Below are 14,900 nucleotides of genomic sequence, written 5' to 3'. Positions count from 1 at the left end.
ATCTGCTCTTGTGAGTATAAAACTGTTCTGTTTGAGGGATACATTTTACACGTCGTTGAACTGGTACTTTTCTAGTTTTACTATTATCTATACTGTAAATATCACCTGTCTCCTTAAATGTAAGTATGTATGTATGTCTGGCTAAAACTTTTGACAGTGGCGACAGATTTTCACGAGATCTGTAGGGTTTTGGAGCTCGACCCTTCGGACAGCAAATATCGGAAAATTGGCTGAAAACATTAATTCCTTCACCCTCAAGTACGCACTTTTCTACAAGGATGGGTCGGTTTTTTTTCGCCGATATTTTCGAAAGTAATCCACTTTTTTTCGATTGACTAGCCTTAATTTAAACCTTCAATATTTCCGGTTTGGCGATGGGTTTCTTTTCACGCTCTTTTCCTCCTTCGTGGTACGGGTTCGAGACTGCCTACCTACTACCACATTTTTTTTTCTCAACACACACCTCCAAACACCCGGGCAACACCAAGCAGACAGGCTAGTTAATATTAAGAGAAACTAAAGAATTGGCATTCCTCTAGTTTTACTAAGACATTAAAATCAATAAAAGTTGGTAGTTTTGGATGTACATTTCCTCCATCCACGCATCTTCAATATCTTCACACATTAAATTCGGTTCGCACTTCAGCTTAATTGCTTGACTTGATTCTCATTCTTTCAGTGCTCAACGCTATCTATTATAACACTATCGGATAACTGAACACCTGAGATCATTAATGTGTGTTAATCCTTACAATCATCTGAATTTAGTTGTTATTCTTTCATGCGATACCACCTAAGTACAAACTGATTATTTTCAATGTACCTATCGCGATATGGTGTACTAATCAACTTATCCTTTGGCTGATGTATTTTCTCGGTTTTCATGAATAAAACTCTGTTGCTTTGACTGCATTTCTTCTGATTACCGTCCTACGTTTTGTTTTGATCGCAGTTTATGTATTTTGTCTTGCCTGATGCAAACTTAGACTTTAGCTTGCATCTCTAAACTTGTAGTGTATAATTAGGATTTGGGATGTCCTTAAGACGAACTCGGTAAAAATAAAAGATCTAATAAAAGCTCTCAGATAGATCGTGCTCACTAATAAGTTCCATAGTTTTGAATTTTTTCTTGCTCATCTATTTTCCTACTTAATCATTTTTTTTTTTATTAAGATGAAATATAGACATACGTGAATATTAACTATATACCTATAACTATGCGAATGTGTGAGGACAATTCCCAACCTATATACTCAACGAATTCTTGATCTACAGGCAGGAAATTTTGAATATAAGGTATTATAGGATATTAAGACATAAAGAAAGGTGTCAAAATTGAAAGATTGGGTCATAGGGGTCATCGGATTTTTATCTGTTTGTCAACTGTTTTATGAATGCGCATACGTTCATATAACAGATTACTTATGTTAAGAATAAGTATATTCGAAAACACTTTTTTAAAATTGTGTCGAGCTGGCGTCATGGTTATCGTGCTTGACTTATTGTCCTTTGGTTTTGGTTTCAACCTACGTTTGCATATTTTTTTTTTGTTTACAAAATCCACGATTGCGTTTTGACCTAAAAAGTGAAACGATATTAAATAAAATTTTATGGGAAATTAGTTCCAGAAGAGGTATTATAATAGAATTTCTAAACCTTTTTATCCTTATATACATGTTGTCTAAAATGCTACCAAAGGCAAGATAAGTTACACGTCTGTGATTAAAGGCTTTGACAATTGGTACAAACTTGTTTTTTGTACAGCTTGTAGGGTCACGTGTAGTCAAAAAGAATGAATAAAAAATAAATAAATGGTCGCCTTTTAACTTTATATGCTTTTGATATTGTCACATTATATACAAATGGGATGTTTTCGGTTTTAAAATAAAAATCCTGCTTTTTCAAAGCCTTGATTGATGTTGAATTTGGACGTTGGAGTAGCAAGTCTTGTCAGCACCTATTCATTATTCTACAGTTGCAAAGGGGTCATACACCATCCTCTTTGACTATTCAATTCTTACAGCTTGAAAACAGAGCTATAAAACCTGACAGTTTTATGGGACAAGAACGAGAAAGAAGAAACCTTAGTAGAAGTTAGTGTCTCCAATGATGCCGTGTCAAACCGAGCTAAGCTGAAAAAGATAACGAAACACCAAGGTCTTATGCATGACATTAAAAGAAACTGAAATCTTACCAAGTTCTCGGTCATTACAGTAATTATAGGAACAACTAGACTCGTGTAAAAGAATTTCAAAAATACCTGGCAAATATACCCGGTGAATAAAGTGCAAGAGAGATTCAAACAATTGCACTTAAAAAAGCGGTCAGAATCTTAAAAAGATCTCTCGGTTGGAATATATGAGATAGCAAGTGAGTGTTTGGTATCTAATAGGATGGTTCTTCTTAGCTTGGACAAACTAATAAGAAAATAAAAAACAAAAATAAATAATCCTTCATTTCTCATTACATCATAATTGTATGTTGTAACCCCTTTAAAGGTTACAATACTAACACCCTGTCATTGTGGATCAGATTAAACAGTTATTTTACTTGTTTCTTTTAGAGATCATTACGGGCAGATCCAAAGGCTACATTCAACTTGGGGTGCCTATGACGGAAGGTATACAAAGGCCTGCTTTTTTGTAGTTTGGTTTGCATTTTGAAACTCCAACTTATTTCTCTTTTAATATACCTCTCCCTCTTCAACCTATTGTTTGCTATTTCTTCTATTTATAAATAAATCTAATGAGAAAAAAAAAGGACAGCGAAAACTTTAATTTCCTTTATTTTCTTCTAGTAAAACGTAACAGCTTCTCTAACCACCCACCAAAATAAAAAATAAAATATTCCGAGTGAGAATAAAAATGCTTTGTTAAATCTTATCTTCCTTATAAAAAGAATGTTCGCTTGATTGTGCATTTTATGACACTTATAATAAAAAAATGCTGATTCTTATATGGCTGTGTTTATTGACTAGTTTATTATACATAATTTTGTATAGTGCACGATGTAAAATGTAAAAGTAGATAGAATTGGACTTATGCCGTCCTTCTGTTACAGAGTTCTATGTCGAAGAAGAGAATTGTTTGGGGTAAGTTACTGCCTTGTGGATGCCTTGGGAAAGGCAAAGACTAAGACAGTAAACCCCAAGAAAAGATCCCGTTTGGAGTTCCGATAGGCAGATGATGAAGCACTGCAATACCTTTCCGGCAACTCCTGCAGCTTTGCTGACTTTAACTATATTGGGGTCCTGGATATGATCCTAAACTATATCAGATGGTGAGGCCCCAGCCTGCGGACTTTGGGGAGTGTGGAGCCACCTTTTAATTGCCATTGCTCCCAGATCCACTCTGACCCGGACTGGTAGTACCTGTTAGGGTCCCAACTATGGGTTAAATAGAAACCGACTTAAAAAAACAAAAACAAATATACTCTATTAAAAAATTGCTCTTCAACATCACTGGATTCGGCATTAAATAACCTGAAAAGGTTAATATGTCGTAAAACAAAACAAACAAACTGATTATATTGGCTTGCCTTTCCATCAGAGTTTGTTTGCAATGCCGAGAAGAGGTCCCTGGTAACTGGGCAAACCTAGGTCTCCTTATGATCCACCTAGGCCTGCATTCAGAGAGCCAACTCCAGCTTCGAACTGTATAGCAACAGCAAATACTGCAGTGTACCAGACTAAATGTGAAATGCCATTGTCTTAGACAAAAGCTTGCCATCACAGTCACTCCGACTTTTACCTTAAAATTAGTAAAAAAAAAAAAAGTGGACCTTAGGTTTACTTTTGGCTGCCTCATAACTCTCGCTTTTCTTTCTTTTTTTCTTTTAGTCCTCATGCTCCATGAATGATGTTTCTGACAAAGGGGGAAGGATTGTTGTTTTATGAAATCGAAATCAGTCAACACTTATCGTGGGCTTTTTTCTTTTAGCTTCTTACACCAAGTGGCTTCATGTTCTATCTGGATAAATTTCCATAAAAAAAAAAACAACAGCTAACCGGATAAAATGGATCATTTGCAGAATGTGAATGAAAAAGCCTAAATCTTCTGGAAGCACAAATCAAGAACCAATCGGAAATATCTGCATTTTCTTATAGGAGGCTGTTCCACATTAGAGTAGTTTAAAGTATTTTAAAGGATCCATATAAAGAAATTTAAGCTTCGTGAATATTCATTAACTGATATCAATTACTTACAGTTAACAATTCATAAAATCAGAAAAAATATGAATTTTCAGCGAGAATTCAATCTGCTTTTTGCCCTCTTGGCATAAAACTAAATTAAATAGAATATAACTTACATTATCACCATTTTTACCTTTGAATGAAAAAAAAAAGACTGTTGGACATTCCTAATTGAAACCTGGTGAATAAGTCGTGCATAGACTGAAATTTACTTGTATCAAATATTAAATATCAAAAAGGATTATACATTTTATTAACGATTCCATGTATAGCAATTTTTTGGGGTCAACCTGTACTTTTTTGAAAATTTGTAAACTCAGTTGATTTCTTCCAGATAATTGGCAGTCTAGATATTTTTTCTCTCACTGATTTATAGTTGATTGAATATAATCTCTAGGCTGATTATAGATTTTGGCACCTGACTTAGTCACTCATAACTGCCTGCTTCCTAATTCAAGAATCAATAAGCTGCTTCAAGAATGAATTTCAAGACTGATTCTGACCTTTCTTGCATTGTGCCAACAGAGATTTTCAAAAGCCGCTAGATTGGAACAAAAATGTCTAGAAAACCGCTAGGTTTTAGACTTTCATCTTTTACATGAAATATTATTTGTATATATTCATAATATTTTTGTGTTTTCTATACACATTTTTTTGTTATAATGCTAGCAGGCCGTCCGGCGTTGCCTGGTTGTAAAATATGTGCGTGCGAGTATTATATGTGAATTAAAATATCATATTTACGCATGTCTCAGTTTTTATTTTTTTTCTAAATAGTTCATTTCTTGTACGTAAAAAGAAACATACCCTAGCTGAGATCGAAAACAAAACCTAAAGAAAGCGAGTCAAGTACGATAACCATTTGGCCAGCTTCACATGATTTTTAAAAAGTGCTTTCAAACCTACTTATTCTTGGCATAAGGAAGCTATCTTGTGAATGATTCACGCATATGCATTCGTGAAATAGTTTGTACGTAGAGTTAATTGTATTTTTATCTCTTTGAAAATTTTTCAATTTTAGCCCCTTAGCAGACCCCTTTCCAGATAAAAACCGATTAACAAGTTTTCCATATGTCTATATACCCTATGTACCAAATGTGAAGTTTTTAGATCAAAAATTCGTTGAGTATATAGGTTGAAAATTGTCCTCGCACATATATCTATAAAAGTGAAAATATTGTTAGATATACGCACATAACATAACAAATAATTAAAATAATCTAGTATATGTATTTAATATGAATAACAATAACAAACAAGGGACGTAATTCATGAGAAAGTTGCGTGTCTATAAACCTTTTATTAAACTTTAAATTTCTTAATTAAAGTCGTGGTGGATTAGGGTTTATATAGAGAGCTTGGAGGTATTTTAAAATATTAAATTTTTCTTGAAATGTACAACTACTACTGTTCTGCATGTAACATGAATGGAAGGTTAACAAATAGCAACAATTTCTTATGATGACTAGAGAGGAAATGAATACGAAATCTTAAGATTTTACCGCAAAACAACTACTAATTGTGAGATTCAAATTTTACAAGTTAGATTCTAAAGAATAGTCTCCAGATTTAGCTGCAAAAGTGCTAAATCAGCAACAATGCTTGTCCCTTTCTACAATTTTAAAAGCAGTGTCCGATTACCATTCTCATATTCTAGGCTAACACAGAGACCCGTCGTTGTCCCGGATTGAATGATGATCGACAAATGCTTCACACTCCCATATTTTTATTGTTTTCGAATTCGGAGAAATCGCCCATTTTTCAAATCGATTGCTTGCCTGCTCTCCTTGGGGACCGTCGCGGTGCAGCGGAAGGAAGTTTCACATGCCTTTATGCAGTGACTTACTCCACAATATATTGTAGTCTATATTGCACTGTACAGAACCTACTGTTAATTTTATAAAATCATTTTTATATATAATGTCTTGAATTGAAGTTTAAAATGCAAAAGTCAAGTGTCATGATTCAATTGTGCTCTAAACAGAAACATTCATTTCGAACGCGCTCCTGTCATATCAAATAACCTAATATTGATTTTTATACCTGGCCTTACTGTTTGTGCGGTGATAATGACTTGAATTTATGTCTAAAATAAACGTCAAGTATCATGGTGCAGTTGTGCTTTAAACAGAAACATTCACTTCGAAGGCACCTTTATCATATCAAAGAACTTACTGCTGATTTTATATGTCGGGTCTTTCGGCTTGTGTAATAAAACTTCTCAGATGCACCTGTGATGTTAGGCTGTGTAAGGTGTTAACGTTGGCTAAAATCGCATGTTCCTTATTACATTGAATTATTTCAATTATCGATACTTATTGAAGATATTCCGATGCAACCCTATCTAAGAACACTGCCAGGCATATAAAGTACCTTCTTGTGATTAATAAAAATCGGCCCAGCCGTTTTTGGGTGTGCAGGGACCGAACTCACACAGACACACACATTTCCCTTTAGAGATTATCTAGTTAAGATCAAAGTAAAAATAAGTCAGAGTTAATTTTCATCACTACACAATATTAATATCGCAGATTCCAAACGTTTTTATAACATTCTTTTGCTTTATTATAAGCACTGTGTACTTTTTTTATTTGCTGTGTCGTAATAAACCTCACTAATTACCCTTACCTTCCGTGTGGTATTGGCCTACTTAACAGTATTTTGTGAATCTTTTTTTAAACTATAGAAAAGTTAAATTCATTATTAGAAGTCTGAAATATGAATCTGGAATCGATTTGTCATCGCCGGCCAATCTCTGACATACGAAGATCACAATGAACTTACTAGGATTTGTGTTCATTGCATTTAAAGATTAGTAGTCGCTCTTTAACTTGCAGAGCCACTAGGACGAAGTTTATTTATATAACCTGTGATATTTTTTTTTACACAGGAATCACCACTTATTCTCGAGTGGTCTCCAGGCATTGATAAGGATTAATAGGTATACATCAGTCAATGTGATTATAGCGTAGTAAGCGTAAGTAGTGGGAATTTTGTAAATTGGATTACTTAGGGCGATGGTTCATCAAGAACCTGCTCACGTTGGACTTGAAGACAATCAGATTGTAGTCAGCTGGAAAGCAGGCAATCGGAAGAGAGTTCCACAGGCGTGCAGTTCTAAGAAAGAAGCTTTGTTTCTGGAATCTATATTTAGGTCTAGGCACAGACAAGGAGGGTGGGAAATTATTGATAGTGGTTTCGGCCAGACGGGTGTTTTCCGTGAAAGTTTGGCGAGGGGGAACCATAGATTGAAGCTGAGATGAACACTTGCCATGAAAATAACGATAAAGCAGAGACAGGCTCGGAACGTCTCTTCTGTGGGGAAGAGGTTGCAGAGAAGAGAAAAGCCCCCCCCCACACACACACACACACTAAGCTACGAGGTCTATTTTGAACTTTGTCAAGGCAGGATAAGCTGGCAACAGTAGACCGTCATTGGACGCACTTGGCTCTTATACATGTAGAGAAGGCATCAGGAGTGAGAGATCTACTGGAACGGAAGAAGGTTCCCACCATTTTTTTTCTCAACTGGTAACTTATCTTAGTATTTGTCTTTGTTTAATTAGAATTCCGATAATAATAGGAGGGACCATGTGAAGGTTGTCAACATCTTAAATAAAAGTGGTTTTGTAAAGCGAACTGGATTTGAACTTGGCAGATATAAGCTCGTGCCGTTAACCACTTAGCCATCGTTATTTACCACCAAGAAGATTACTGCCATATAGATAAATAATTTAATAATTTAACAATCGAGCTTTTGTGCTAAATATTATTAGTGTTTTATGATTGGAATCTTTTGAAAGGAGTAATTTGTACATTTATTTATTTGATAATATCGTAAATAAATAAATATAAAATATACTCATCTCAAAGAACTCCAATAATAAAATAATATACCATTCGGTATGGACCAGATATGAACGAAAACCTTGGATCTATAAAACCAAAAAATCCAATCTTGATCGCCCCGCAGGGCCCGTAGCACACTGTATAAAGTCATCGAATCTCTACGGCTCCAAATGAGCATTGTCTGAAGATGGTGGTTTCAATCCTACCCAAAGCTGACCAGAAGATTAGTTGGCCAAAATGTGGTGAGATGACAATGCATTAATTACTAGGGGTATTACAAGGGAATATTCTTTTCATTATTTTGACTCTTGAATATATATTAGTCAGTATCTTATATGTTTTTAGATAAAGTGATGTGGTTCTCGATTGATTAATTGTGTCTGTGTCTGATATATACTCAAGAGTCAAAACAATGATAAGAATATTCTCTTTTCATAGACCTAGTCATTACTGAGGATTCAGTTAAGAGAATCAACGTTCCTATCCCATTGCGGTTAACCACCTGACGAAGGGCAGAGAAATAGTTGGTCGAAACGTTGTGAAACACCAACTATAAAAATGAGGATAACAGTTTGTAAATAAAAAAATAAATAAATTTTTATTGTTAGTAGTAGTAGACGATAAATCCTACAATTAACTAATCCCCATCCATTCATTGTAGAGATCCATAGATGTTGGAAGACTTTCTACTCTAATAGCTGTTTTCCGCGAACCGTTAGTCTTTGGAATTCTCTCCATGTTCCTTGGAGTTCCCTCGATGTTCCCTGACAATATTGACGTGTAGAAATTTTAAAGTAATCCAAACAAACATCTTACTACACAACTTTTCACTTAGGATTTCGTCTCCAAATCTGGCCTTCAATTCACAGTAACCACTTACACAATATGCCTTTATTCTTGTAATTATAATATATTTTGTTTATTCTAATTTACATCTTGACATGTGTCAGTACTATCATGAAGACGAGGATGCTGAAGTAACATTGCTCATTATGCATAAATTTAATTAAAATTAAAAAGGTTTTATTAAATATTTCTTAGATCAGGTTAAAACATTTTTTTTAAATGTTTTAATTCCATCACAAGTATGATGTAAGTTTCAGTATATGATTTTACGTTTTCGTTACTGGTACACCGGTACATCTTCACCGATTTTCGTAAATGTCCACTTGGACTCTATCGGAAACTGACGTAAAGCGCCGAAATATGCAAAGCGCTGATCAAGTTGATCAGCCAATCAGAAAGCTACAACAAACGCGATTAGCCAATAAAAATGCAAGTAATAAATTGGATTAAATAAAAAATAAATTTTTCCTTCCATCAGAAGAATGGAGCACACAACAATGGATGTAATTATGCTGAACAAATTATTTCACGCGCCGGAGCAAATCACATATCGTCAAGATCATTTATTTATTTGCTGTGTGGTAATAAACCTAATGATAGAATGTTCAGTATCTTTTTTTCTTTTACATTTTTTGTTGATTTGTTAACTTATGATTATTTTAACCATTAAAACACCCAGTGAACAATGCATAAATATTGCAAATTAAAGAAGTGTTTGAGTTCGCAAATTCATTTTTATTTATTGGCTAAATGATATTGCTATTATTTTTTAAATTGATTTAACTGTAAAATTTACAGATTACTAAAAAAAACATTCACTGGACATGAAAATAGTCACCAACAGTTTAATGAATTATCTTTAATGGATTATTTTATGGCGTCGTATCACTGTAATTTGTTAGTTTATATCACACAACTATACTCACACATTACAAAACATTGTCTAGCGTTTTTTTTTTCAATATCTGTTTTGCTACACACAAACGTCGTAATTTGGATGATAAACATAATTAGTCATAATATGGGCTGTATGTAATTGGTTTGATGCATCTTTGTTTAAATAATTTTTGTTTATATATATATTGATAGAAAATTAATATATATCATATATACTAGTTAGCAGCAGGGCGTAGCCCGGTCGTACAATACACTTAAACATGATATTTTAATTTATGCAGATTGCGTATGTAATATTATTGAATCAATCCTCTATTATTATATATTACGATGAATACTTTGCCAGATCAACTAATTCGCAAAATAAATAAATAATTATGATAATGTTGTTCAGCAAGTTTCTGTGTGGGGTGGTTTACAATATCATATCGGCTGATATTTGGGCTTGATAATGAATGTCTTTAAACATTAATCAAAAGTGATTTTTCAGTTTTAAAATATGGAAACGAAGAAATGATTTGCGGTGAAGTTTTTAATGGTAGCTGTTCTTTTATTGTAAATGTAACTGATTAATAAGAGAAAGGTAAAACAAAATAGTGAGATGCACTTAGGTAGGAACAGATCTGATCTATAGTCGAATGCTCTACCATTCAGATATATCTTCAAATGTCAATAATTTTGTTCTTTTAGAAGAATTGATTTGCTAAGATATTATCTCCTTGTTGGTGTAACGTAACATATTCCCCTGTGAATTTGTTTTTATTTTTTACATAAGCATCACAACGTATCAAGGCCAAGACGCCACTCGAGGATAAGGGTTAAAGAGTGTGCAGTAGAAATTGGGCAATATAGTAAGTTAGTAATGGAAATCTGGTGAATTTGTTAACTTATATGGAACGGCTCACCAAACACTTGTTTACATTAGACTTGAAGACAACCATATTGTAGTCAGCTGGAAAGCAGGAAAACGGAAGACAATTCCATAGGGGTTCTGTTCTAATAAAGAAGATTTGCTCATGGAATCTACGTTTAGGTTTAGGCACAGATAAAGAGTGGGGTAAATTAGTGATAGCGTTTTCTGTTAGACGGGTGTTTCTTATGAAAGTTTGGCGAGGGGTGACTATTATTTATAAGAAAAAAATTATAATTTAAGGATCAATGGTTTCTATTTAACATAATTATGGAATGTATATCTGACAGTCTTCTTGAATAGGTTTTGTACAGACATATAAATTAGCTTTGTGTGAAATTGGCAAAAGATAGGCTCAACCGTTTGGGAACCTTCGGGGAAGGAACTCACATACACAAAGTGAGTATATAAATATATATATATATATATATATATATATATATATATATAAATATATATATAAATATATATATATATAAATATATATATATATAAATATATATATATAAATATATAAATATATATATATATAAATATATATAAATATATAAATATATATATATAAATATATATATATAAATATATAAATATATATATATATATATAAATATATATATAAATATATATATAAATATATATATATATAAATATATATATATATAAATATATATATATAAATATATATATATAAATATATATATATAAATATATAAATATATATATATATAAATATATATATATATAAATATATATATATAAATATATATATATATAAATATATATATAAATATATATATAAATATATATATATATAAATATATATATAAATATAAATATATATATAAATATATATATATATATAAATATATATATATATATAAATATATATATATATATAAATATATATATATATATAAATATATATATATATATATAAATATATATATATATATAAATATATATATATATATATAAATATATATATATATATATATATATATATATATAATGTGTGTTTGCCAATGTCTTATTTTCAATAAGGGCCAAATAAAAAAAAACAGTGTTAAGATTAAAAACTATTGTATATTTTTAATAACTGCAGTAGATTTCTGTCATATTAAGCAGTTTTGAATATTATATATTTTACGCGACGCCAACTTAAGTAAACGAAATATCAGGCCGAGGAAAAGCTGACCGTTATCCAGAGTCTATATAAATCAGAGGAGAACATATATAGTTTTTATTTTAATGTCTATACATATAACTTTGTCATTTACATTCGCTGATAGAAATTTATTTATTTCCGTAGGTTTAGATGTCAAAGAGAATTTTAGCAAGAATGTGCCAGAAAACAAATGATGAATGAGGCAACCACATACGTAATGATCACATATTCCATCTATGTATCTAATATTTTAAATGAAGTAAAGTTTGTCCCCAATCAGATTACATTTCGTTCTCACTAGATCACTGAAGTTAAGCAACGTTTAGCCTTGTTAGTACTAGATATGTGACCAACTTGTGAATGCCAAATGGGTGACAAATTTGGGAATTCCCGTGAGACGTCAACACCTCCCTGTAAGAGTTGCAAAACAAACAAACAAACGCCGTTATCTCTCTCTAACGGGGATATGCATGCGACTGGGGACGGCTTGTGAATTTCATACTTCTATGAAACTTGCTTCTTTGGAGGATGCAAGTTAAACCCACCTTAGGGTTAGTACAGCCGTTTCATTCGTGTAAACCCATTGCGAAACATTTATTCCAGATTGGTAGAAGTCAGAAAATTTATTAATAATTTTTTTTCAAGCTTATACATTATGAAGAAAATATAGTCAACGTGCTAGATTAAATTTGTTATATTACAGCATTTGTTTATCATGCAAAATATATAAGATTTTTTCTTATCAGTAGAATTTAACTATAACTTATTAATAAAATATGAATTATGCATGTGTCATTCAGTAATGAACTTTAAAAAATGACGAGGGAAAAAATTTCTGTGTATTAAATTTGAGCATATTTTGTACCGTTCTCACTTTTTGTTTACAAACATTGTCTCCTTTTAAACTCACTGGGAAAGATTGCATAGCGTGATCGGAAATTATGTTCTTAATAAATCATAATATATTTATTACATATGATAATATACAGTATTAGATAGATTAGACATTGATACCTGCAGTTTCAAGAGACATATGAAATATTGCTTGTTGAGCAAAAGTATGGCATATATTCATCAGTCGTTTGTTTAAAGTTTAAAATTCGGGAATATGGAACTCTTCAGGGATGAAATAAACATGGTTCGAATGGGAAACATAAGGTACATTTTTTTATTTAAAAATGTTCCATATTAGCAGTCATCCCAACAGGACTAAGTAATTTGTTACAACTATTGTCTTGAATAATTTTTTTGCTGAGTACCTTATTGTATTGCCAATAACACGGTGCAACAATAACAACCATTTGTTAGTCAGAAGCAAAGTTAAATAATGTTTGACTAGAAATCTGACAAAATATCTCTCTCTCTCTCTCTCTCTCTCTCTCTCTATATATATATATATATATATATATATATATATATATATATGCATGTGTGTATGTGACAATACAACTATATAGAAAGTTGGCTTAACGCATTATTTCGAAGAAACGAAACCAACCTAAGCTCTACTCTTGTGCCATAAGCAGTTCACACACACACACAGACACACACACTCATATATATATATATATATATATATATATATATATATATATATATATATATATACACCAATACACCAATCTAAATGGTAAAACGTCTTAAATGGATACATATAAACGTTCCACTTTGTTCCAGGAGGAAACAAATTTAATTTATATTTTAAAATCATCAGTGTAAGGTGTCACGATTATCGCCGGTCGGGAGAATCGAACCCGGCGGCGAAGCCATCTCTTACTCCGTTCGCAAGGGCCAAATCTACACAGACACCGTCAACCGCGGGAAATATCGTTGAAATTCAGACATTTAGTTTTAGATGTCTTAATATCTCTACGAATGATCCAATGATTATAATACCATGATCTGCGCACGCCAGCTAAATTGACCGACTTTATTTCAACTGTAAAGTGTTCATTGATAAAAAACGGGTTTCTTAAAGGAACTGACAATTATTTACTATAATAATATATACATAATTATTTACTAAATAATTATTAAATACCTACATACACTAGTGTTTCATACTTTTCGAGAATCATCAGAGCGTCACGATTAACAGCAATCGATAGATTCGAATCCAGCGACAGAAGCCATCCCTGGCTTCATTAGCAAGAACCTAATCCATTCGGCTACCGGTAACTATATATATATATATATATATATATATATATATATATATATATAAAAGAATAGGAAAAGTGTAAAAGTTTATAACTTCTTTGTTCGTGCAGGAATAAAAACATTATAATAAAGAAATAATAAAAAAAACAAAACATTTTACATGTACATAATTTCGAATAATCCTACAGTTTTCCTCATATATGCATATATATATATATATATATATATATATATATATATATATATATATATATATATATATATATATATATATATAAATTGTGCCTTGAATCTACTGTATATAGTTTCTTGGTCTTAAAAAAAAAAAGTGGGATTATTTTTTTTACACAGTGATCACCACTTATCAAGGCCCGGAAGCCACTCAGGGATAAGGGTTATTGCAAGTACATTAAGTTAGTGAGGAGATTTGCTGAAGTGTTTACTTAAGGGGGCGGTTCATTAGGAATTTGTTAACATTGGACTTGAAGACATCCAAGTTGTAGTCCGGAGGGAAGCAGGCAGACGGAACAGAGTTCCACAGGCGTGCAGTTCTAAGAAAGAAGCTTTGTTCATGGAATCCGCGTTTTGATTTAGGCACAGATATAGAGTGGGGGAAATTTTTCACAGTAGATTCAGCTTGACTTACTTCTAGAAGTGTTAGAGAAGGTATATGTTTAAGCCCATTGACATGCCTTATATAGACAACAGGAGAATTGTTCATGTCCAATTATTTTTATATATTTTTTATACATGTATATGTGTATCCTTTATATATATATATATATATATATATATATAATGTAATGATTATATTGTTTGCAATATATTAATTCAATGAAACTCTAGTGTTTATGAAAGAGTGCTCAATAAAGACAGACTAC

The 14,900-nt window shown here is 32.0% G+C and overlaps 1 protein-coding gene across 1 annotated transcript in view; it reads left to right on the top strand.

The window, feature by feature from the left end:
- Positions 1-14,900, top strand: part of LOC145284538 (thrombospondin type-1 domain-containing protein 7A-like) — a 1,985,627-nt gene that overhangs the window by 1,491,665 nt on the left and 479,062 nt on the right. Inside the window, exon 8 of the mRNA XM_080133436.1 lies at positions 2,564-2,620. Within this exon, the coding sequence (XP_079989562.1) occupies positions 2,564-2,620 (57 nt within the window). The remainder of the gene's footprint in view (positions 1-2,563; positions 2,621-14,900) is intronic.

The sequence above is a fragment of the Euprymna scolopes genome, chromosome 9, assembly GCF_053919585.1.
Source record: "Euprymna scolopes isolate OS-2025 chromosome 9, ASM5391958v1, whole genome shotgun sequence".
Lineage (NCBI taxonomy): Eukaryota > Metazoa > Mollusca > Cephalopoda > Sepiida > Sepiolidae > Euprymna > Euprymna scolopes.
Note: the sequence above shows the minus strand (reverse complement) of the source record. Positions and strands in the feature narration are given on the sequence as shown.